At 46.7% G+C, this 26,413-nt stretch overlaps 1 protein-coding gene across 3 annotated transcripts in view; it reads right to left on the bottom strand.

Annotated features, from left to right (window-relative positions):
* sema5a (sema domain, seven thrombospondin repeats (type 1 and type 1-like), transmembrane domain (TM) and short cytoplasmic domain, (semaphorin) 5A) overlaps positions 1-26,413 on the bottom strand; it is a 325,621-nt gene that overhangs the window by 92,664 nt on the left and 206,544 nt on the right. For all 3 annotated transcript variants that reach the window (XM_072508980.1, XM_072508979.1, XM_072508981.1), the window contains 7 exons: positions 22,153-22,215; positions 18,551-18,649; positions 14,299-14,512; positions 11,277-11,562; positions 9,446-9,581; positions 9,055-9,259; positions 1,788-1,995 (listed from right to left, as the gene is read on the bottom strand). In XM_072508980.1, coding sequence (XP_072365081.1) covers positions 1,788-1,995; positions 9,055-9,259; positions 9,446-9,581; positions 11,277-11,562; positions 14,299-14,512; positions 18,551-18,649; positions 22,153-22,215 — 1,211 coding nt within the window. The remainder of the gene's footprint in view (positions 1-1,787; positions 1,996-9,054; positions 9,260-9,445; positions 9,582-11,276; positions 11,563-14,298; positions 14,513-18,550; positions 18,650-22,152; positions 22,216-26,413) is intronic.

Raw genomic sequence — 26,413 nt, 5'->3', positions numbered from 1 at the left:
CCCACAATCCCAATCCCCTGAGCAAACTAAAGTGAACAAGGGCAGTCAGCATTGATCCATTCCAGACAACAAAAACAAATAAGGAAAACTCACCTATTACTAGAACTCTAGTCCCTTCAATATACCAACTGTGCACTTAACGCTCCACAAATTGCAAACTGTCTGTACCTCTGACCAAGATGAATGCAATGCCTACAAAGACCTTCCTATCCCCTGATGTTGTTGCAATAGAGTAGTATAGGTTTTCTCCAACTGATTAAATCTTTCCATCAGTGAAATACACAATTTGCTGCGCTTTCTTTTTGAGTGATCCAGATAAACTGCAGCAACTGAGGAGAACGTTAACATTATAGCCCAGAGGTGTGAATCATTTGGCCCAAGGCCTGATCAATCCTGTCTTTACCAAGGCTCCACCTCGTCATTCAGGCGCTCCTTCTTGCCATCTGGGAAGCTCGCATTGTTAAATATTTGCGTGCAGTGGCACTCCTCCCCCACTCCATGTTGTCAGCACCTCTCCCACTGGCACACCTCTCCCAGCTTTCAGCATGCAGGTGCACAGGTGATGAAAAAAGCAAATGGTATGTTGGTTTTCACAGCGAGAGGATTCGAGTACAGGAGCAGTGTTGTCTTGCTGCAATTATAAAGGGCCTTGGCGAGGCCACACCTGGAATATTGTGTAGTTTTGGTTTCCTTATCTGAGGAAGGATGTTCTTGCTCTAGAGGAAGTGCAGCGAAGGTTTACCAGACTGATTCTTGGGATGGCAGGACTGACGTATGAGGAGAGATTGAGTCAAGTTAGGATTGTTTTCGCTGGAGTTTTGAAGAATGATGGGGAGGGGCGATCTGATAGAAACCTACACAATTCTAACGGGACTAGACAGGGTAGATGCAGGAGGGATGTTCCAATGGTGGGAGGGAACAGAACCTGGGGTCACAGTCTGAGGATACAGGGTAAACCATTTAGGACTGGGATGAGGTGAAGTTTCTTCACCAAGAGAGTACTGTGCCTGTGGAACCGTCTACCACAGAAAGGAGTTGAGGCCAAAGGAGTTAGATACAGCTTATGGGTCTAAAGGGATCAAAGGATATTGAGGGAAAGCAGGAACAGGTTACTGAGGTGGTTGATCTGCCATGATCATAATGAATGGCGGAGCAGGCATGAAAGGCCGAATAGCCTCCTCCTGCTCCCTGTGGAGAGATATAGAGCAAGGCTGGGCTGGATGAACAGGGACTGAGGGGAAGGAGGCTCGGAGTCTGAAGATTGTGCTTGGAAGGATGTGGTTGGTGGGATTGCAATTTGGTGTTGAAGTCAAAACTTTAATGGCTAATTTCCTTCTCCAACTCAAGTCTTTTCCAGAACCTTCAGAGGACTTTACCTCCATCAGTCTTTTTGTTCTCCCATCATCTTCAGACTTTTAAAATTCCAAAATCATAATCACTTTCTGATTGATCATTTATATGTTTTTCAGCCCCTGAGGTTTTCCACACAGTAGACATTGGCTCTTGACTTGGTGTCTCAATTTAAAAATGCAAAATGTACCTGGAAATTCCTCTCTATTCAAAACCTATGGGGTAAATGTCCATTTGGTGCTGTTCATTCAAAAACACAGTGAAACCCTTTGTAACTGAGCAGTTGGTGTTTCAGCAATATTTGAAAGAATTAACTAAACATGGCCCTTCCATCCTCCTATGTGTAATTTGAGGCTGTTCAGATAAGAAAGTAGAATGTGATCTCGACAACACAGCTTAAAACCTTCTTCAAATATTCCGACGTTCAAAAATCTTACCCCCGACTTCTGTAAAAGGTGCAGCGTTTCAGGGGCAGTCTGATCACATGCTCCCTGAGACCGACAAACAGAACACTCTGACTGTGCAGGATCTGGAGGGTCCTTATGTGCTCTCGCTGATCAAATGGAAAAAGTTCTATTTCCTCCAACAAACAGCCACTCCCACTTTGATTCACAGGGGCAAGAACTTTCTTAATAGTTCCATAGTCTGGAAGGGAGAAATAAAATAGAAGAGGCAAAGTGGAAATAATAGCTGGTCAGAACAAAGATAATACTTAATTTACTTATTTTTTAAATTCTTAAACCCAATGGCCTCAGAAATATTTCAATGTTTTTACAGGCAAAATTAAACAGTCTGCCATCAAGTAACAGACTGGCATACTCATCAGCCAGGGTTGTTGCAATAAATTAATAACAATGAGTGAATAAACCAGACAGAAGCATAATGAAGGAGGTGGTTCATTAAATCTGTATCGTTCCCATTGTTCGGACAACGTGAATTATTAAATAGAAGGTCAAGATAAAAAATAACTAACTCGTTTTGTTGCACAGCTCAACAAATTGCACACTGCCCCTGGACATCACACAAGTCAGGAACGTAAGTATTGAACATTTCAAATTGCAGGCTGTATTAGATGGAAAACGCATGTAAATATTAGTCTGTCCATATTGTGTGATGTGTAGGATCAATACTACACTTCCACGCTCTTGAAGTTATATTGCTCCATAATGGTATTCATTAAAACCAATAGATCTCAGAAGAGTAAACTCCAGCAAAAAGTAAATCCATTTACTTTTCAAGATACTAAAATGAAAAAATCGTTTACTAGACTGAATTGAAATCTATTTTGCTACTTTGAAGGCTGTAATTACACTGGGGACTGGGTTCGATTAGGTATTATTGGAAAGGTATTAATGTGGTTACAGTTGAAATTTAATCAGACACTCTGGTATGTGGAAGTCCAAATGCAGAATTGAGGCTTTCTTCATTAGAACAATTCAGATTAGAGGGCAATATAATAGAAGTGCTTAAAATTATTAAAGTGTGTGACGAGACAGATAAAAGCAGGTTGTTTCCAGTAGCTGAGGGATCAAGGGCAGGAGGCAATAACTACCAGAGCAACCCAAAGAGATTTAGAACAGAGAGGAGGAATTTTCCAACAGAGTTGTGAGGTTACACGGGCTGCTGATTGAAACAGAAATATGTCAATGTTCAAGATTAGATTAAATAACTGGATAAGGGAAAGGCAGATAATGGGAAATAGAATTGGTAAAGGTGATTAGAGCTATTTGTTCACGTGGAGGGTAAGCACCAACATGGACTGGTTGGTTCAAATGGGTTGTTTCCTTGTAGTATTTTCCATCATTTTCCCCTTGCTGGCAGGGTAGCAGGGAGGCATGATTTCTGCCCGTTTCTTTGACCCTGGCATAATTGTGATCCATTTTGTTGGGTCAGAGCTGATCATCCATGCAACACAGGCTCCCAGTAGGACAGCTGTCACCAAGACAAAGCTCTCTGCATAAGTCTTAAGAATTCTGGTGCAAGACGGTTAGTACAGCGCCTGAGGAGACAGAAGGAACTTAGGGTGGGTGGAACGTCCCTGAGGATGAAGACTGAAAATCTTTGTTTAGGCTACAGCATCGTGAAAGACTACAACAGAGTTAAGAGGCTTGGGAAGGAGGGGGTGGAAAGAGAATGTTTAAGAGCATTGGATGGTGTTGGAAACGAGTCCAGAGACAGTTCTTTCATGAGAGAGAGAGAGAAAGATCAGCAGTAACCATGAAAATCCAAAGGCTTGCCCTGGTCTTGAAGCCCCTTACTAGCATTTAGAAGTGACAAGCAGGGAAGGGGTTGGAATCCTGGTGGGACAGGGAACTAGAGGTCAGACCAGTAGCCTTCATTAACTAATTTCCTTTAATTTTCCATTGTTTTCTTGAATTTTCCATTGTTTTTGAGTAGGATAGTGGAGAGAAATCTATCCCTGTATCTCAGTGGAACAAGAATTAGCATTCTTCACCACTTCAAATACAATACTAGTGTTGAATATATATTTCTGCAGTGTGACTTTATACTGCTATTTGTGGAATTGATTTTCATGCCTCTGAACAACGTATTTAACATTTTAGAACTTGATTAATGTGGTGTAATTAGATCAGTTGCAGAAGTGAGGTATGATATCTCCACAAGAAGGTGAACATGTTTCACTTGTGATTTTGTTACTTATAAAATATATCATCAGCTTCACTTTTGGAAATAGCATACAGACGGAGCAGTTTAAGTGAGCTGTCATATCATCACCTGTGGGCAGTTAACACTCAAATGTTTGATCCGCAGGTTATGATGCCTGCCAACAGCACAGAGAAATAAAGGTGCCCCCACAATCAACATTCAGGCACTCCACAAGGAGCCAGAGATTTGCAAGCTCAGGTTATTTTAAGGTTAAATGGCTGGAAGCAAGCTTTTGACCTTTGTATTCACATGTTGTTTAAGAAACGAAGCAGGGATAATCCAGCAAATTATAGGCCGGTGATGCTGACATCAGTGATGGGGAAGCTTTTGGAAAAGATACTGAGGGACAGGATATAAGCACATTTGGAGGAAAATGGACTAAGTTACTGACAGGCAGCATGGTTTTATACGAGAAAGGTCATGTCTCACCAACTTGATTGAGTTTTTTAAAGGGGTGGCAAAGAAAATTGATGAGGGAAGGGCTGTGGATGTAGTTTATATGGACTTTAGTAAGGCGTTTGACAAGGTCCCACATGGCAGACTGGTACAAAAACTAAAATCACATGAGATTCGGAGTGGGCTGGTTTGATGGATACAGAACTAGCTTAGTTATAGAAGACAAGAGTAGCGGTAGAAGGGTGATTTTCTGAATGGAGATCTGTAGCTAGTGGTGTTCCGCAGGGATCAGTGCTGGGATCTCTGTTGTTTGTAGTATATATAAATTATCTGGAGGAAAATGTGGGTGGTCTGATTAGTAAGTTTGCAGATGACACGAAGATTGGCGGAGTTGCTGATAGTGCCGAGGATTGTCAGAGGATACAACAGAATGTAGATAGATTGGACACAGAAATGGCAGATGGAGTTTAATCCGGACAAATGCAAGGTATGAATTATACTGTTAATAGCAGAACCGTTAGGAACATTAACACACTGAGGGATCTGGGCGTATAGGTCCACAGTTTCCTAAAAGTGGCAACACAGGTGGCCAAGGTGATTAAGAAGGTATACGGCATGCTTGCCTTCACCAGCTGTGGCACTGAGTACAGGAGTTGGAAAATCATGTTGCAGCTATATAAAACCTTGGTTAGGCCGCATTTGGAGTATTGCATGCAGTTCTGGTCACCACATTATCAGAAGGACGTGGAAGTTTTAGAGAGAGTGCAAAGAAGGTTCACCAGGGTGTTTCCTGGTCGCGAGGGTGTTCGCAATGAAGGGAGGTTGAATAAACCCAGGATTGTTTTCACCGGAAAGACAGAGGCTGAGGGGAGACCTGACAGAGGTCTACAAAATTATGAGAGGCATATACAGAGTGGATGGTTAGAGGCTTTTTCCAAGGGTGGAAGTGTCAATTACAAGGGGACACAGGTTCAAGGTGAGAGGGGGAACGTTTAAGGGAGATGTGCAGGCTAAGTTTTTCATGCAGAGAGTGGTGGGTGCCTGGAACACACTGCCAGAGGAGGTGGTGGAAGCAGGCACATTAGCAACATTTAAGAGGCATCTGGATGGGTACATGAATAGGGAGGAAACAGAGGGATACGGACCGAGTATGAGGGCATCATGATCGGCACAGGCTTGGAGGGTCGAATGGCCTGTTCCTGTGCAGTACTTTTCTTTGTTCTTTTGTTTAAGTCCCTTGTTTAGTGAAACTCCTCAAAGTGATTTTCCTAATATTATAAAGCAGGCAACACAGAAATGTGTTGGGCATCCTGACAATGAAGATAGATTGAGTTTCCCCAAAACACTGCATCTGATGACTAATTTGTTTAATCTGTGGCAGCCTAATATGAACCAAATTTTTGATGCACATCCATACAAACCGATGGAATGTTACAGTCTTAAAATTAGTTCACTGGAGTGAAGCAGCTGTTCCACTGCCTCCGATGCCATCCTTTACCTGAAGAGTTCAAGCACAGAAGGAAAATAATGGATAATATATATATCATGGACAGCAAAATGGCATGATAAATATTTATCATAATAACTCAAACTAATCAAATATTTCACAGGTGACATAAGCCGCAAGTGGGTTATGGCCAGCGTCACAAATAGAAATATCAATCATATTGTGTTGCTCGTTGTGACACATTTTATTTATTATTGATCTCCCATAGCATTGCACAGACAGTGAAGGTTAAGTGAACTCTGCAGGTCAAGCTGGGTAGAAGACATGGGAAGAGGGGAGATAGAGCATAGTACAAGGATACAAAAGAGTTAGAGGCCAAGGAAGGAAGATATGGAAATAAAATGAACGAGTGCTGGATGTTGTCGGAGAGGAGCTGGGGCCAAGGTGACATGGGTTGCACTAGTACAGCCAGTGAGAACAATAAAGTACAGGCAGAGAGAAGCTCGAGGGATGGCAGAGGAGGTGGAGGGGGTGGGGAGGTGTGTAAGATAGGAGATTAATAAGGTGGAAGGAAGGAGGCAGAGAGAAACAGGAAAGGATCCAAAGGGAGTGAGGAGGATGTCATAAAAACATAGGGGGAGGAAGCCGTGGGGGCCTAGGAGGAAAAATGAAGAGAGAGGGTGCAGAGGCCATCGAGAAACGCCAAGGAAGTAAGAGAGAGGCATCCAGGTTCTCCAATATGGCAGTCATGGCAAGGCAACTAATGTGATGCATGTGGGAGGAGATTAACCGGGATTGACCGAAGCACCACAAGGAACTTAATGATTTGACACAAGTGGTCAATGTGAGGTCTCACAATTCTCAGTAATTGAATCACCATCACCACAACCTCATCACACTTCACCCATCATCTACCAATGCAAATGGCATTCACTCACCCCAAACTGGTCCTTCATAAGCACTAAACATGTCTCAGAGACATCTTGCAGCCTTATGAGAGTTCACACAAACATAAATGTTCTCATTCACTTTCTCTTCCAGAAACAAATGGCAGATAACAGCCAGCAGAAGGCTCTGACCTGGGGAGGTCTGCCACACCTTCAAAGCACCATTTCCCCAGCACAAACAAGGCTGGGTATGGAGGGGTATTGCAGTGGCCAGAGTTACAACATGGGACATATCAACTGGAGGTACGTGGGTACTACAGCTTCCTTATAAAGCCACAACCCATCCTTACACCCTCCATATGGTCTCATCACACAGCCCCCTACAGTGGCCACACACTGCACACTAACCCTTCCAGCGTTATTATTGTAGTCTCCCAGCAGCAAGATCCACTTCAACCCCTGGAGCAATTTCATGTAAGGGATAGCCAGCTCACTCCTCAGCGATAATGCACACAGAGCAGATTGAGGAAAAGTGCACTGCATCGATGACTATCACTGTTGTAAACAACAGAGCCTGGAACTAGGTATTACCTCAAAGCTAGGATGGAAGAAGGTTCTGCATTGGGCTCCAGTGAGCAGCAAGCATATCGGGCAGGAGGTGCCACCTTGTTTGGAGCAAGGTCAGATACTAGTTCTGTTGTGGAGCTAATGTTCTCCCCAACCCCCAATATTTTTTTCAAATTTGCCAACAGACAGGTCCCTCCATTCAGGAGGGTTGATGGTCCGTACCACAGGATTTACCAATCAGCAATGAGTTAACACAAGTTTTAAATGCAGCACAACTATTCATAAATTCACAGCAGCAAACAGCTGGGTGAGAAGTATATATCACACTGCCTCTGTTTCTGCAGTGTCCAACTTAGAGGAAGCAACAGCAGGTCCTGGAGCCAATGACCATCTGTATCGAAGGGTCAACAGCAAATACTGGACAGGAAACAACCAAAACACCAATATCCTCTGACATCAGTGATGGATGGCTTTGAGTGACGGAATAGAATAATGATTGTAATTTGGAGAACTTCGTGGACTGCAATTACAAATACAAATGGTAGTGACTTTAAACAAAGGTTATGTAAAAGAAACACAGCATACTTGTTGCCAGGACCATTACATGGAATTTCACAATCGTTGTGATGTAAGCAAATGGATTATTGTTAAAGTGACATGTAATTACATAAATTACAATCATAAATATGATGACTTGTGTTTATTAAAATAATAAGACATCCCAAGATGCTTCAAAGGAGGCCTATATGAAAAACTTCGACAGGGAGCTGGATGAGATATTAGGGCAGATAGCAAGTTTGGTCAAAGAGATTGCTTTCAAGGAGTACCTAAAAGAGGAAAGAGAATAACAGAGGGAGAGAAGTTTAGGGCAGGCATTTTAGACCTTAGGGCCCATGTGGTTAAGGTATGGCTGCCATTGGTGGAATAATTCAAATTAAGGGTATTGAGCAGGTCAAAACGAGAACAGCGCTGATATCTCAGATTGTGACTGGAAGAGATTACAGAGAAGGGGAGGGGCGAAACCATGGAGAGATTTGAAAATGAGGATGGTCATTTTAAAATCGAGTTTTCACTTCACCAAGAGCCAATGCAGGTCAGCCAGCACAAAGATAATGAGTGTCGAATAGGAACTTGATGCAAGTTAGCACATGGGCAACAGAGTTTTGGATGGTGTCAGTTTTACAGAGGGTGGAATGAGAGGCTGGCCGGGAGTATGTTGGAATAGTCCAGTGTAGAAATGGTAATGACATGGATGAGGGTTCCAGAAGCAGATGAGCTGAGAGAGGGGCGGAGCTGGGCAAGGTTACTAAGGCAGTCTTAGTAATGGCATAGATATGTGGTTGGAATTTCATCTTCGGGTCAAATATGATAAGGAACAGTCTGGTTCAGCCTCTGGCAACTTAGAGAAAGGGATGGAGTCAGAGACCAGAGTGTGGAGTTTGTAGTAGGGACTGAAGACAATGGCTCCAGTCTTCCCACTGTTTAACTGAGGGAAGCGTGTGCTCAATCAGTACTGGATATTTGATAAGTCATTTGATAATTCAGCAAAAGCATAGGAGTTAAGAGTGCTAATAGTGAGGTAGAGCTTGGTGTCATCAACAGCCATGTGAAAACTATTCTTGGATTTTTGCATTATGGTATGAGCTAAGTGTTGTATGGATGTTTATTGAACAATATGACTTAGTAATGTGCATTCAGGTCATACATTTCATTCTTGGATTGTGAATTAATTTAAAGTACCTGTGGCCAAGTACATAACATGGAAGAGCATGTCCTTTCCCTGCACAACATCCACCACAATGTGAGAAAACCGTTTGTTGTCTTCCATGAAGAAAGGGACTGGAAAGATGGGCTGCACCACTTCCTGCATAAGAATAAACTTCTGAGCATCTTGGAGGTTCCTCTCTGTGAGATTCATATAAGGACCATAATCGATAGTACCACACTAATAAAGTATAAATTTAAAAAGTAAGTCTGTTGGAAATTACAAAGAAACACAAATAAAAGAATAATGAACAATCATTGAAATACATTAAAACCAATTATCACAGAATCTTGCAGCAAAATTCTACAATTAAAAACGACTTCTATAAAATCATGAAAAGTTTCATATCACTGGAGTCATAAATACCTGAAAGTTAGGACTAGGATTGGAAAAAGGCAGCCACGCTGAACGGGAATTCTCCTGGAATTTGAACGGTCCAGCAAAAACTTGAGTAATGGCGCTCAGATTAAACATGCAGACAGCAGAAGCTGCTATACTATTCCTGTAGGAAACATGCCCATGTATAATTAAATATTCTTGACAAATATGGGTTTATTTCAGTCTGTACTAACAAATACAGGTGCACATTTAAAAGGCCAAGAAGCATCATGAGAGAACACAATAATGAGTACCCGCAGTTTTGGCATGTTAATATAATAAATAGAAGCAGGAGTAGGCCATTCAGCCCTTCATGGCTGATCTGATTGAGGCCTAAACGCCACTTTCCTTTTTAAAGTTACTTTTCCAATTAAGGGGCAATTTAGCATGGTCAATCCACCTACTCTGCTTTGAGTTTGGGGGTGAGACCCACGCACACACGGGGAGCAAACTCAACACAGACAGTGACCAGGGGCCGGGATTGAACCTGGGTCCTTGACGCCGTGAGGCAGCAGTGCTACCCACTGCGCCACCGTGCCACCCCAAACTCCGCTTTCCTGCCTGCACCCAAAAACCCGACTTCCTTTTCAATCAAAAATCTGTCCAACTCAGCCTTGAATATATTGATGCAGCCTCCACCGCTCACTGGGCAAGAAAGTTCCAAAGACAAACACCCCTCTGAGAGAAGAAAGTCCTCCTCATCTCTGTCTTAAATAAGAGACCCTTTATTTTTAAATTGTGCCTGCTAGATTTAGATTCCCCCACAAGAGGAAACATCCTCTCAGCATCCACCACGCAATCCCCTTCAGAATTTTATCTGTTTCAATAAGATCACCTCTCATTCTTCTCACCTCCAATGAATACAGGTTTAAGCGTTTTCCTTGTAAGACAAACCATCATCCCAGGAATCAGCTGAATGAATCTTCTATAAACTGCTTCCAATGCAAATATTTCCCTCCTTAAGCAAGGTGACCAAAACTGTATACAATATTCTGGGTATAGTCTCACCAATGCCCTGTACAGTTTAGCAAGACCTCCCTACTTTTATAATCTATCTCGCTTGCAATAAAGGTCAACTGAATACGGACGTTTTGTGATTCATGCACAAGGACACTCAGATGCACTTGCACTGCAGATTCCTGTAGCCTCTCTCCATTTAAATAATATTCTGCTTTTCTATTCTTCCTGCTAAGTGGGTGAACTCATATTTTTCCACATTATACGCTATCTGCCAAATGTATGCTCACTCACTTAACCTATCTCTATCCACTTGCAGACGCTTTGTATCCTCCTCACAACTTTCTTTCTTATCTGTCTTTGTACCAGTAAATCTGGCTAAAATACAGTGGATACCTTCATCAAAGTCATCAATATATATGGTAAATAGTTGAGGCCCCAGCACCGTCTCCTGTGGAACTCCACTAGTTACAGTTTGCCAATCTGAAAATGACCCATTTAGCCCGACTCTGTATCTATTAGTTAGCCAGTTCTCTATCCATGCTAATATATCACTTTCAACATCATAAACTCTTATCTTGCGTAATAACCTTTTATGTGGCACCTTATCAACTTGTGTTTTGGAAATCCAAATACACTGCATCTACGGTTCCCCTTTACCCACTCTGCTTGCTACAGCCGCAAAGATTGCTAATACATTTGTCAAACATGATTTTTCTTTCACAAAACCATGTTGATTCTGCCTGACAGTATTATAATTTTCTAAATGTAGTCTTTAATAATGGATTCCAGTATTTTCCCAGTGGCAGACGTTAGGCTATCTGTTCTCACAAACTATTGGCAAGAGTTAGTGGGTACATACACATTAGTGGTGAAGATTCCATACAGCATGTCTTGTTCGGGTAAGAAGAATGTGCTCAGCAGCTCATTGTAATAAAAAGGAATTTCACCAGGTCGCGAGCAATTTAATCGGGCTTTCATGAAGGTTGTCCATGTATCCTCCAGGAGAAATCTCCCTCCAATGTCATTTTTGCATACTCTGGCCACTCTGGAGAAAATAGTTTTTCCACAGTCATGTTCCACTGCATTCTCTCGAAAGAAGAAATAGGTGAAGTTTCCAATGTCATAGGAGGACACAAAGTTTGGCTCTGAAAATAAAATTGTAAAAATGTAACCAAAATCAGTTATGATACGTTTGGATATTGTACTTTTTCTGTGGCTCTTGGAACAAAATTGTTTTTTCGCCCAAGTTACAACTTTAATATCTACATTTGACAGATTAATAGTCACAAAAATTATTTGGATGCAATTCCAGAGATTACAGTCATTGTGCTGCTAGTGTCCTCCAGTGCTGACCCATTCAAGTTTGCGGAGTTGGTAAGATGATCCCTAATTAGTATCGGACAGGGGGGTCCAACCATTGCTGTGGAGCCACTCTCAATTCTTGCCGGTGCCATGTTCATAACCTGAAGGCTGAACTTGTCTGGGCCACATTAGGTCTGAGCACGAGGGGCAAACTGGAAAAATGTCAATTAAAAGAAATGTCCCTCTTTTCACAGTTTCAGGCCACATGATTGGTCCCCTGCAAGTAATCTGTCTTTTAAGATTCTGCCCCTTTGTAAGACAACTATGAAACTCATGGAGATGATAGAGGGTGTGATTTAACCACTGTGTTGCGCCCAGTGCGGAGCTGGCCGTGCCGGTTAAATAGCAGGAAAGGCCAAAATCAAGATTTGCGCCGACGTGAATCACTTTGCCATCTAACTGGTCCGCTCCTGATGGCGAGTTCCGGATCTCACCCAAATATGGTGAGCATTTCACTGACCTCCAATTTGCATCAACATCCATCTCATTAGCGAGACTGAAGTCAAATGTAACAGCCTCCCGGGAATTAAACAACTCCCGAGCGAGAAAACACAAGGGCATCATTCAGTAATCCTTTTTAAAAACGTGAAGCTGCAGCAATTGCTGCTGAGAGGAACTGAGGAGGCTAGTCGACATTTCCATCTTCAGGCATGCAGCGCAAGAGCACTGGAGCTTCCGCCCCAGTGCTCGAGGAGTGGGACCCCTCAAGAGGGTTGGGTGTGGCCGGGGGCTGAAGCATTCCAGTTTGGGGGTTGCCGCTGGGCAGGGGGGGTGGAGGTTAAGGGGCTTCCATCTGTGAGGCCTTTGAGCCATCTTTAAATATTGTGGAGCCCCATAGCAGTGGCAACTACTGCTGCTGTCTGTCTGTCCCACCAAACACCTCCAGGACAGAGCTCTGTTCTTGGTTACATGCTGAAGATCACTTTAACTCCCCCTGACTGTGAACAGCCTCTAGCTTCACAGCTGAAGGCTATTTCTAATAAGGAATTGACCTTGTTAGTTATGTGAGCACTTCACAGCTGCAAATTGTGTTTGCTGCTTGCTCCTGCTGGTGGCTGCAAATGCCTGGAGGCACCTGATGATGCTGTTGAAGAAATGCTTTCACAGGTTGATGATGCTTTTGTTGCTGATGTGATAAGTGCTGCATGTAACTGGCACGTCACTGTGGGTTAAACATGCTGGAAGTCAAGGATGGTCAACTGCACCTTGAGTGGCAGTGGAATATGTGGATGCCAGTGTTTGGTTCCGGTGAGATTGGGCCGTGTCAGAGGGCCGGCACAGCTGTGGCTCCTGGACGGAGGATGGCACTGATCCATGGAACAAGTCACACATTGATGGACAGATTATTTCTACAACAAAGTTCTACAACATGATAACACATTCTCAGGCATATCCTCTATTTCTGTTGAGGAACCTGCGAGGGGTAATGACTTAAATAAGCAGTAACCAAGATTGATGGATGAAAACGTAATATTCCACATGGGGCCTATGGGATGGGAATGATTATCTTCCCCGTGGTACTTGTGGATTACGAGCTCGCCCGCTCGGGGCGGGGGGTCTCTATGACCAGAAAGGAACCCGATAGGGATCTACCAGGCAGTGTATATAAATATATATAGTGCTGTAAATAAAAACTTTGTTTCTTTATCTTACTCGGTGGGGACTTGCCATGTCCTTATTAAAAAAACATTGAGAAAGCTCCAAAAAGGTAAAATCAACCATTGAGTTGATCAAATGGAACTAAAATGGCAAAGAAATTATAACATTTTATTTTTAAAAGGGGTGAATCTGACTCACTTGGAATGAAGCAATGAAGAACAAAATTCGTGGAAGCCATTTCTCCCAAGGCAGCAATCTCATCAGCTACAAGCATTGCACAATTGAAATTTATAGCCTAAAGACTTTTGCCAACAATTAGTATCACCATTTTAATTCAAGTTTCAGGCCCCTGATTTATATGGGCAGTATTCAACCCTACGTTTGAACATACATTGTGAGAATTTTGCAAGTTGTTCATTTGAAGTAAAGCCCATGAACGCTGGCATGGCCACATTCCCAAATCATTCCTTGGAAAACTGGACACCCCGCTACTCGATTTTACTAGTTCACCAGTGGGATGGCCTCAGAAAAATAATCTCTATGTAATCTTCCTATTATTTAAAAAAATACATTTAGAGTACCCAATTATTTTTTTCCAATTAAGGGGCAATTTAGCATGGCCAATCCACCTAACCTACATACCTTTGGATTGTGGGGGTGAAATCCACGCAGACACGGGGAGAATGTGCAAACTCCACACGGACAGTGACCCAGAGCCGGGATCGAACCTGGGACTTCGGTGCTGTGAGGCTTCAGTGCTAACCACTGTGCCACATGCCACCCGTTCTTCCTATTATTTTTGACCCAGCATTGCTGCAGTAGTATTCAAGGGCTTTAAGGATCTTTAGGCACTTTTTGTTATACACTAACTTTGTTATGCACTAATGTCTATAGAAGTCGCTATCCCTGTTAGTGCTCACCATTTAGCCATTTGGAGTTGTATTGAGCAGTGCGTAGAGGAGGAAGCCCTCCCAGGCTACGGTAGATGGCTGGGTCTCTCCCTGGGAAATCCATAGCTGTGGCAGCATAGAGTTCTCCAGTCGATGTAATCAGAGCAGTGGAATTGTGTTGTGGATTGTATGGACAGCGAGCCATGCCACTGATTCGATCATGGATTTCAGCCAAGTTGGTAAGCTGAAAAAAGTAAACAATTCAATAAAACTTTAAGAATTACCGTGTCCAATACAATCGAAACACAATTTAATATTCTTAATCACTGCAAAACCACCCTGCAATGGATATGTTCCAGAATGTCCATGAGCAGTTCTTTTTAGCACTTCAGGCAATAACTGTATATGTACTTTACAATGCAGGATCTTCCGGTCCTGCCCTTGACTGGAATCAGCGCAGGCGGGATTGGGAAATTTGAAAAGCAGCCAAATGTGGGCGTATCTCGCCAATAGACTTCTAGCCTTCGAGGACTGATAGTATTACTTGTGTAACTAGATGTACATTGCAGCATTACCTCGCAGACTTGAGGCATGTTAAAGTCCCACATACAACAATGGCCACCTTTTGTTTGCATTTATCTTGTCATACTGTCCAGGTGTGTCTGCGATATAATGGAAGGTTATGTAGCTCAAACACCCATGTGAATAGTAAAATCTCCTGAGGAATAATACTTTGGAATACTATGGCTGAAATTCTGCTCCTTTGGACAAAGTTTCAGTGGGACAGACTTTCGCACAATCCTCTGCCTCTGGTACAACTCAAGCTGTTATCTTGGGTGATCCCATATGCATGACATGCATCCAGCAGAGTTCCTGGTCCAAGAGGGAGCCTGCCAATATGACAGCAGATATTCCTGGTGTTGCTGTAGTAGGGATTCTGAAGCATCAGAAAACAGACCTTAAGGGGACACAGGTTTGTCAAGAGTTTCTGCCCACTGGTAGCAGCCCCAGGAAACAGCTGAATGGGGGTTGGAAAGAAGGTGAATCCTGTTGGGTTCTGTGTCCTGACCCCATTGGCAGGATGTGATCAGCAATGGTTATGGAATGAATAACCTGGTGATCAGATGGTAAAGAACCCCATCACTCAAATTTCCCCAATTCTCTGCCGCAATCGTACCTACTTTTGGGCAGGATTATAGAGAAAGCTTGCATCCATAGTTCTTGTCAACTAGCCAGAGTGAAGACTGCAACCAACTTGCGGAGGAACTCTCCAGCCCTTCCCACCGGTGCGATCTTCCAGTCCTGTCAAAGTCGACCCCCATCATGGGCTCCTCAGTGCTGGCACGGACGAGGAATGGAAATCATCATTGATTGCGACGGGACTGGAAGATCCTGCTGGTGGCCGTTGGCAAGCCGCCCCTGCTGTTGGGAAGCCCGCCACGTGGAGGGGGGGGGGGGGGGGGGGGGGCTTCTTACGTCTACGTCTTTTGGGGGGAAATGGGGCTAATTATGCTGAGGGGGAACAAAGAAAAGAACACTTGCTTATTTTTGTTTAGCAGCATTAGTCATGCCCATGAGAGCCCAGCTCGCCATGTCCGATAGCCATGCTTCGGGCTTCAGGGGCTTTGAGTCCCTCCAGGCCAACAGTATTCGTCGCTGGGCTACCAGGGAAGCAAAGGCCAAGACGTGGGCCTCCTTCTCCTCCTGGACTCCCGGGTCCTCCGACACCCCAAAGATTTCCACCTCAGGATTCATTACCACCCCAGTTTTCAAAACCCGGGACCAGGGGCGTCATTCTCCGACCCCCCGCCGGGTCGGAGAATGGCCGTTGGCCGCCGTGAATCCCGCCCCCGCCGGTTGCCGAAGTCTCCGGTACCGGATATTCGGCGGGGGTGGGAATCGGGCCGCGCCGGTTGGCGGGCCCCCCGGTTGGATTCTCCGGCCCAGATGGGCCGAAGTCCCGCCAATAAATTGCCTGTTCCGCCGGCGTAAATTAGAGTACCTATTTACCGGCGGGACAAGGCGGCGCGGGTGGGCTCCGGGGTCCTGGGGGGGGCGCGGGACGATCTGACCCCGGGGGGTGCCCCCACGGTGGCCTGGCCCGCGATCGGGGCCCACCGATCCGCGGGCAGGCCTGTGCCGTGGGGGCACTCTTTCCCTTCCGCCTCCGGAACGGCCTCCACCATGGCAGAGGCGGAAGAGACTCTCCCCACTGCGCATGCACGGGAAACTGTCAGCAGCCGCTGACGCTCCCGCGCATGCGCCACCCCGACATGTCATTTCCGCGCCAGCTGGCAGGGCAACAAAGGCCGTTTCCACCAGCTGGCGGGGCGGAAATCCCTCCGGCGCCGGCCTAGCCCCTCAATGTTGGGGCTCGGCCCCCAAAGATGCGGAGCATTCTGCACCTTTGGGGCAGCGCGATGCCCGTCTGATAGGCGCCGTTTTGGCCGCCAGTCGGCGGACATCGCGCCGTTTGGGGAGAATTTCGCCCATGATGTCCGCGAATCCCTGCCAGTACCCCCTGTGTTTAAGGCACAACCAGAACATGTGCACGTGATTAGCCGGCCCACCGGCGCATCTGGCACACTTGTCCTCCAGCCCAAAAAATTTACTCATCCGGGTCACCGTCATGTGGGCCCCGTGCACGACCTTAAACTGGATCAGACTGAGCCTGGCACACGTTGCGGTTGTGTTTACTCTGCCCAGAGCTTCTGCCCAAATACTGTCCTCCATCTCCCCCCCGGGCTCCTCCTCCTACTTAAGCTTCAGGTCATCAGTCTGTGTATCCTCTCCTCCCATTAGTTCTTTGTAAATATCTGAGACTCTATCCTCACCTACCTCTCCCCTAGAAACTACCCTGTCCTGCCTCCCCTTTGGCAGGAGGCGTGGGAAGGACGGCACCAGCCTGCGCACGAAATCCCGCACCTGTAAGTATCTAAAGTCATCCCTCCCTCCAGCCCGAACTTCTCCTCCAACATCCTCATGCTCGAAAAGCTCCCTTCCAGGAACAGATCACCCACCCTCACAATACCCGCCTTCCACCACGGTCGATACCCACCATCCATGTTCCCTGGGACAAATCGGTGATTGCCGCAGATTGGGGTCCACACCGATGCTCTCACTTCCCCTATATGCCTCCTCCACTGGCCCCAGATCCGCAAAGCCGCCACCACTATAGGGTGGAGTACTGCGCCGGCGGGAGCGGCAGAGGCGCTGTCTGTGCACCATTTTTAATAGTTCATGGCATCTGAGTGTCATTGGTGGGCGTTGGTGCGCTGCCGGTGGAACGGAAAATCCCGCCGGCGGCGAACCCCACCAGCCATTTTCATTTTTCTACCTTAAATTTTGTATATTTTAGAAATATTTATAATTCACTTAATAACACAATGATTGGAGTACTATGCCTCCACTTAAAATGCTTTAGCTCCTCACTCAAGGGTTACCACATTATCAGATACTGTTGACTAACCTACTGCCACTTTTAAGCTTGTTAAAATGGATATACAATTAAAACTGAGTCAAAGTCTTTCAACATTCAGTAAGTTTAAAGGAAATCACACGAAGGTTGCAAAGGAAGTCACATGCTGTATAGATTTACAATGCACTGATCCTGGTTCTTTAAAACTTAAAGCAAACACAATCTGGTTTAACTGTAACTATGGGCGGGATTCTCCGACCCCCCGCCTGGTCGGAGAATCGCCGGGGGCTGGCGTGAATCCCGCCCCCGCCAGTTGCCGAATTCTCTGGCACCGGATATTCGGCGGGGGTGGGTATAGCACCACGCCGGTTGGCGGCCCCCCCCCGCCGATTCTCCGGCCCGTGATGGGCCGAAGTCTCGCTGCTGGAATGCCTGTCCCGCCGGCGAGAATCAAACCGCCTCTCTTACCGGCGGGACAAGGCGGCGCAGGCGGGCTCCGGGGTCCTGGGGGGTGCCCCCACGGTGGCTTGGCCCGCGATCGAGGCCCACCGGTCCGCGAGCGGGCCTGTGCCGTGGGGGCACTCTTTTCCTTCCACCTTCGCCATGGTCTCCACTATGGCGGAGGCGGAAGAGACCCCCTCCACTGCGCATGCGCGGGGATGCCGTGAGCGGCTGCTGACGCTCCCGCGCATGCCCCGCACGGCAAAGTCATTTCCGCGCCAGCTGGCGGGGCACCTTTGGGGCGGTGCGACGCCGGACTGATTCGCGCCGTTTTTGGCGCCTGTCGGCGGACATTGTGCTGATTGCGGAGAATCCCGCCCTATATTGTAATTGAAAAAGCAGAAAATGAATTATTGCAATTACCGTCCGATTGGTGCATACGGGGGTGAATGCATTTGTTCCACAGGTGAAGATCCTGTTGCTGTTGATGAGGAGGACCCGGATATAATTCTGACATTCTTCCTGCAATGGCACATGGCAATTTTAATACAGCAGTCAAGATGTGAGGCAGAAAATAAATCAGGAGATAGAAAAGACATATAAAAAAGGCAATATTACAATAATCATGGGGACTTCAATATGCAGGTGGACTGGGAAAAGTAGGTTGGTAGTGACCTCAAGAAAAGGAATTTGTGGAATGTCTCCCAGATGGATTTTTGGAGAGCTTGTGGTAGAGCTCATTAGGGAACAGGCAATTCTGGATTTGGTGATGTGTAATGAAGCAGACAATTAGACAATTTAAGGTGAACTTATTTAACAATTTAGGGGCAGTGACCACAATATGATAGAATTTACACTGCAGTTTGAAAAGGAGAAGCTGGAATCAGATTAACGGTGTTGCAATTGAATAAAGTTAACTACAAAGACATGAGGGAGGAGCTGGCCAGAGTTGATTGGAAGGGGAACCTAGCAGAAAAGACAGTAGAACAGCAATGGCAGGAGTTTTGGGGGTTATTTGGGAGGCACAACAGAAATTCATCGCAAGGAGGAGGAAACATGCGAAGGAGAGGACAAGGCATCAATGGCTGACGAGGGAAGTCAAGGACAGCTCAACAGCAAAAGAAAAAGCATACAAAATGGCGAGAATTAGTGGGAAGCCAGGGGATTGGGAAGCCTTTAAAAGCAAGCAAAGGAAACTAAAAAAGCAATAAGGGGGGAGAAGATGAAATACGCGTTTAAGCAAGCTAGCAATATAAAAGAAGATAGGAAGAGTTTTTTGATGTATGAAAGGTAAGAGAGAGGCAAGAATGAACATTGGACCACAGGAAAATAATAAGTAATCTTTATTTTTGTCACAAGTAGGCTTAGTTAACACTGCAATGAAGTTACTGTGAAAAGCCCCTAGTCGCCACATTCCGGCACCTGTTTGGGTACACAGGGGGAGAATTCAATATGTCCAATTCACTTAACAAGCAGGGCTTTCCGAACTTGTGGGAGGAAACCGGAGAACCCGGAGGAAACCCACGCAGACATGGGGAGAACGTGCAGACTCCGCACGGACAATGACCCAAGCCAGGAATCGAACCCGGGTCCCTGGTGCTGTGAAGCAACAGAGCTAACCACTGTGCTACAAGGGGTCTTTAGTGACTAGTGGTGTTCCACAGGGGTCAGTGTTGAGATCACAATTATTCACAATATACATTAACGATCTGGATGAAGGAATTGAAGGCATTGTTGCTAGGTTTGCAGATGATACAAAGATATGGAGAGGGACAGATAGTATTGAAGAAGTGGCAAGGCTGCAGAAGGATGTGGGCAGGATAGGAGAGTGTGCAAAGAAGTGGCAGATGGAATACAAGGTGGAAAAGTGTGAGGTTATGCACTTTGGTAGGAAGAATAGAGGCATATACTATTTTCTAAATGGGGAAACTCGAAATCTGAACCACAATGGGACTTAGGAATCCTATTTCAGGATTCTCTTACGGTTAGCATACAGGTTCAGTTGGCAGTTAGGGAAGCAAATGCAGTGTTAGCATTCATTTCGAAAGGGCTAGAATACAAGAGCAGGGATCTACTGCTGAGGCTGTATAAGGCTCTGGTCTGACCCTATTTGGAATACTGTGAGCAGTTTTGGAACCCGTTTCTAAGGAAGGATGTGCTGGCCTTGGAAATGATCGAGGAATGAAGAGCTTGTCATATGAGGAGCAGTTGAGGAGTCTGGGTCTGTACTCAATAGAGTTTAGAAAGATGAGGGAAGAAACTTACAGAATACTGAGAGGCCTAGATAGAGTGGATGTGGGGCAGATGTTTCCGCTAGGTGGAGACTAGAACGCGAGGGCACAGCCTCAGACTGAAGTGACAATCCTTTAAAACTGAGATGAGGGGGAGTTTATTCAACCAGAGGGTGGTGAATGTGTGGAACGTTTTGTCGCAAAAGACTGTGGAGGCCAAGTCACTGACTGTCTTTAAGACAGAGATAAATAGGTTCTTGATTAATAAGAGGATCAGGGATTACAGGGAGAAGGCAGGAGAATGGGGATGAGAAACATATCAGCAATGATCGAACGGCAGAGCAGACACAAATGGCTTAATTCTGCTCCTATATCTTATGGTCTAAAATAAATCACTAACCGAGAGGTTTAGCTTGCATTGCATTCTTTCAATTGTTGTGTAATAACAGGCCGCAAATGATCATTATTGTGCAATTTAATCAACTGTAAGAATCACATCTCAGTTATTGGCACTGACTGAAGTTTTAACAGTCTTTCTTTGTGTAGGTGGTCCGTTCACTGTAATTGTGATGTCATTAAGTGAACATATCAGGTCCTATTGAATGTTCTGTGGGTGTTTTATGTAACTGAGGTAGATCAACAGTAATCAGCACACATTCCCAATCCCCAAAAGGTAATATGCAGCAATAATAAAGCTGACACAAAGCTGGTCAAGGACACAACTGGTCAGGTTTTCACTCGCATCCTTTTCCTGGATTAAGGGCAGCCCAAATGCCCTGATCAGCTGGCAAAAGTTTGTCTTCACCAGTGGTAGTGCTAAAAATCATTTTAATCTAGGCAACATTAAATTTAAATGAATGATTTGTAAATATGTAGCTCAATATTCACAGGATCATAAACCTAGGGTTCTGAGATAGTCCTGGTCATAGAAGCTTAGAATTTACAGTGCAGAAGGAGGCCATTTGGCCAGTCTGCACCGGCCCCTAGCCAAGCCCACACCTCCGCCCTATCCCCGTAACCCCATCCAACCCTTTTTTGTTTGGACACAAAGGACAATTATCAGGGCCAATCCACCTAACCAGCACACCTTTGGACTGTGGGAAGAAACCGGAGCACCCGGAGGAAACCCACACAGACACAGGGAGAACGTGCAGACTCCGCACAGATAGTGACCCAAGCCGGGAATCGAACCTGAGACCCTGGAGCTGTGCTAACCACTGTGCTACCATGCTGCAGTTATTATATCTGAAACAGCTCCTCCCAAGATGACATCACATATAGATTTTTATATAAATGTGTAAAGTATTGTTATCCAAAATTATAAAGAAATTAAAAATCAGGATTGGGGGAGGCAAGAAGAACAGCAAGTCCCTTACTTTCTATCTAGAACTGACTATAAAAAGCTGACATATTTAGCCAAATAATGTTGAATACTCAGTGATATTTATTTCAGCTGATATCAGAAACCACTGTGCCCAGATTTTAACCCGGTTCTCAATTCAACAGATTAAAAAGCAACACAGATGTATGCCCAATGACGACTATTGACTTTCTTTTAAATTCTGAAATTCCAGACATGCGACAACTTCAAATGGTTGGTATTCATGGTAATTAAATATGTTGCGGGGTCTTTCTAAATGCGTCTTTGATTCGCATTAGAAATTCTGTTGCTGGAAGCATTTGCTTACATCGTTGCTGGCAAGATACCAAAGTGTGTGAGGGAGCAGCCAGAGTTCCCACTCACCTCACAGTACAGGATCATGCCTTATTCACTGGAGAACAATCGCCACCTACCTCAGTTTTCCCTTTACTGAAACAGCTTTTTTTTGTCTTTTCATCTGAACGCCATTCCACTCCCTGAAGAGAGGAGGAAAACATCACAAGGTTACGGTAGAAGGCTATATCCAGTGCCATAACAGGTTCCTCAGCACCTACAGTGAATGTACCCAGGCCCATGATGAGCAGCTCTAATTATGAAATATCACATTGGGCGAAATTCTCAGTACTCACCGCGATGTCCGCCGACCGGCGCCCAAAACGGCGCAAATCAGTCCGGCATCGCGCCGCCCCAAAGGTGCGGAATCCTCCGCATCTTGGGGTGCCCACCCCTAACCTTGAGGGGCTAGGCCCGCGCCGGACTGATTTCCGCCGCGCCAGCTGGCGGGAAAGGCTTTTGGTGCCCCGCCAGTTGGCGCGGAAATGACATGGCCGGGCGGCGCTTTTGCGGGAGCGTTAGCGGCCGCTCACGGCATCCCCGCGCATGCGCAGTGGAGGGGGTCTCTTCCGCCTCCGCCATGGTGGAGACCATGGCGAAGGCGGAATGAAAAGAGTGCCCCCACGGCACAGGCCCGCCCACGGATCGCTGGGCCCCGATCGTGGGACAGGCCACCATGGGGGCCCCCCCCCCCCCCGGGGCCAGATCGCCCCGCGCCCCCCCCAGGATCCCGGAGCCCGCCCGCGCCACCTTGTCCCGCCAGTAAGAGAGGTGGTTTAATCCACGCCGGCGGGACAGGCATTCTAGCAGCGGGACTTCAGCCCATCCGGGCCGGAGAATCGCTGTGGGGGGCCCGCCAACCGGCGCGCCGTGATTCCCGCCCCGGCGAATCTCCGGTGCCGGAGAATTCGGCAACCGGCGGGGGCGAGATTCACGCCCGCCCCCGGCGATTCTCCGACCCGGCGGAGGGTCGGAGAATCTCGCCCATAATTCCACAAAGTGAAGGTTCCCACACATTCACATCGAAAAATACTTCTAATTAATTGTTTCAAAGATGTGGTGAGGCAGGCTTCGTTTATTAACATCCGTAACATGCTTATCCAACAGATGTTGTTGAATTTCTGCACAGATGGTGTAGCTAAGTATTGCATGGGATGTTAAACACGAAGAGTTGAAACATATTCACTGCAAATATATATAAAGAGGTTTCTATCCACACATATATCTCAGCTTTTCAATTATGAAACACTAATGGGCTATCTATTACCATGTGCTAAAAGATGGCAAAAATGTTCTTTTTTTAAACTTCTCTTACTCTTTTTCTTTTAGGCCCTTTGGACAGTTCAGTATACTCACAAAAAGTTGATAGTGAAAGTCTGACAGCCTGAAGAGTTCATCTATTTTTTTTTTAAACATTTTATGAGAGAATTTGTAGTTTTATAATCATAACAGTAACAGCAACATAAACATGGTACATAGAACATCTCCATCCCTATCCCGGGCACCGCACCCCCAATAATGAAACCATAGTATAAACTGCACCCCCACCCTTCTAGATTTCTGCCTCTGCTGAGATTTTAATTTTCACCGAGAAAGTCGATGAATGGCTGCCACCTCCGGACGAAACCCAACATTGACCCTCTTAGGGCAAACTTTATTTTCTCACGACTGAGAAACCCAGCCACGTCGCTAACCCAGGTCTCTAATTTTGGGGGCATTGAGTACCTCCACATTAACAGACTCCGTCTCCCGCCTACCAGGGAGGCAAAGCCCAAGACGTCAGCCTCTTTCGCTCACTGGACTCCCGGTTCTTCCGACACTCCAAAGATCGCCACATCTGGACTCTGCACCACCCGTGTTTTAAGTACCATGGACCTAACCCTAGCAAAACCCTGCCAAAACCCTCTAAGCTTCGGGCATGCCCAAAACATGTGGGCGCGATTTGCTGGGCCTCCCGCGCACCTCGCACACCTGGAAGAGTTCATCTTTTGACGAATAAACTCCAATTTAACTTAAGGCAGTAATAATCATATACAAATACCATTCCACCAACATTAAAATCCCCAAATTTATCAGGGATAAGATTGTTTAAGGGTTCCCACTGGAGAAACTCTGGGTTGAGGACAGGCAAATCCTGAAGAAAGTAGCCCAAGGTCAGTTGCTTCAGGCCTCTACCACATCCAGGAGTTTCCTAGATGTTTTTGTAAGGTGTGAAACCTCTGTCCACCACTTACAAGACAAATGAGAGGAGCAAGGAGCCTGGGACAGGAACTGCCTAGATCAAAGATGTAACACTTCTGACTCAGTCAGTACCGTACGTTATCAGTGGAGGCAGGTGGATCAAGTGAGGTGAGGTGAACTGGCCTCTAGAACAGCGGTTCTCGAACTTTTTTGGTTGAAGTATTTCTTTTCAAATGAATTAAAAATCATAGACCACCAACTTAAATTATAGACCATAAGACATAGGAGCAGAAATAGGCCATTCGGTCTATCGAGTCTGCTCCGCCATTCAAGGAGAAACAGAAAGCAAAGAGTGGGGATAAATGGGTGTTTTTCTGGTTGGCGATCAGTGGCTAGAGGTGTGCCTCAGGATCAGTGTTGGGTCAGCAATTGTTCACAATTCACATAGATGATGTGGAGTTGGGGACCAAGTGTAATGTGTCAAAGTTCTCAGATGACACTGAGATGAGTGGCAGAGTCAGGTGTACAGAGGATACTGAAAGTCTGCAGAGGGATATAGATAGTTTAAGTGAGTGGGCAAGGGTCTGGCAGATTGAGTTCAATGTTGATAAATGTGAGTTCATCCATTTTGGTGGGAATAACAGCAAAATTGACTATTATTTAAATGGTAAAAGAATTGCAGCATGCTGCTATGCAGAGGGATCTGGGTGTCCTTGTGCATGAATCACAAAAAGGGAGACTTCCGGTTGCGGCTATGCGGAGCTAAGCCGCACATTCGGCGGCTCCCGCTAAACCGGACTTTTGGGCATCCTGAGGAGCCCCAACGGCAATTTTTTCGACAACCTCCAGTGTGGGAAGGTGAGCAAGGTCCCCCCTCCATAGTTTATGGATTGGACCAGGAGTGGAGTGGTCCAAAAAGCGTTTTAGGAGCAGCAAAAAGTGCGAGGGAGAAAAAACAAGATGGCGGTGGGCGGAGATCAAGCGGCATGGGTGCAGGAGCAGCAGGAGTTTCTCAGGCGCTGCTTTGAGGAGCTGAAGAAAGAGGTGCTAGCGCCAATGCTGACGGCGATCGAGGGGTTAGTGGAGACCCAGAAGGCCCAAGGGGCGGCGATCCGGGAGGTGTGGGAAAAAACCGCGGAGAACGAGGATGAGATCTTGGGCCTGGCGGTGAAGGTGGAGGCGCACGAGGCGCTACACAAGAGGTGGGCGGAAAGATTCGAGGACCTGGAGAACAGGTCGAGGAGGAAGAATCTTCGGATTCTGGGTCTCCCTGAAGGAGTGGAGGGGGCCGATGCTGGGGCATATGTGAGCACGATGCTCAATTCGCTGATGGGAGCGGGGGCCTCTCCGAGTCCCCTGGAGCTCGATGGGGCTCATCAGGGGCGAGATTCTCCCATCCCCCGCCGGGTCGGAGAATCGCCGGGGGCTGGCGTGAATCCCGCCCCCGCCGGTTGCCGAATTCTCCACCACCGGATATTCGGCGGGGGCGGGAATCTCGCCGCGCTGGTTGGCAGGCCCCCCCCCCCCCGCGACTCTCCGGCCCAGATGGGCCAAGTCCCGCCGCTAAAATGCCTGTCCCGCCGGCGTAGATTAAACCACCTACCTTACCGGCGGGGCCAGGCGGCGTGGGCGGGCTCCGGGGTCCTGGGGGGGGGGGGCCCCATGGTGGCCTGGCCCGCGATCGGGGCCCACCGATCCATGGGCGGGCCTGCGCCGTGGGGGCACTCTTTCCCTTCCGCCTTCGCCACGGTCTCCACCATGGCAGAGGCGGAAGAGACTCCCTCCACTGGCCATGCGCGGGACTGCCGTCAGCGGCTGCTAACGCTCTCGCACATGTGCCGCCCGGAGATGTCATTTCCGCGCCAGCTGGCGGGGCACCAAAGGCCTTTCCTGCCACCTGGCGGGGCGGAAATTCATCCGGCGCAGGCCTAGTCCCTTAAGGTTGGGGCTCGGCCCCCCAAGGTGCGGAGCATTCTGCACCTTTGGGGCGGCGCGATGCCCGACTGATTTGCGCCGTTTTGGGCGCCAGTCGGCGGACATCGCGCCGATACCGGAGAATTTCGCCCCTGGTTTTAATCGGGCTAAGGCGGTGCTCCATCGGAAGGGGGTGAGGTTCGGAATGCTGCAGCCAGCACGATTGTGGGTCACATTCCAGGATCG

This window comes from Scyliorhinus torazame, chromosome 6 (assembly GCF_047496885.1).
Source record: "Scyliorhinus torazame isolate Kashiwa2021f chromosome 6, sScyTor2.1, whole genome shotgun sequence".
Taxonomy (NCBI): Eukaryota; Metazoa; Chordata; class Chondrichthyes; order Carcharhiniformes; family Scyliorhinidae; genus Scyliorhinus; species Scyliorhinus torazame.
Note: the sequence above shows the minus strand (reverse complement) of the source record. Positions and strands in the feature narration are given on the sequence as shown.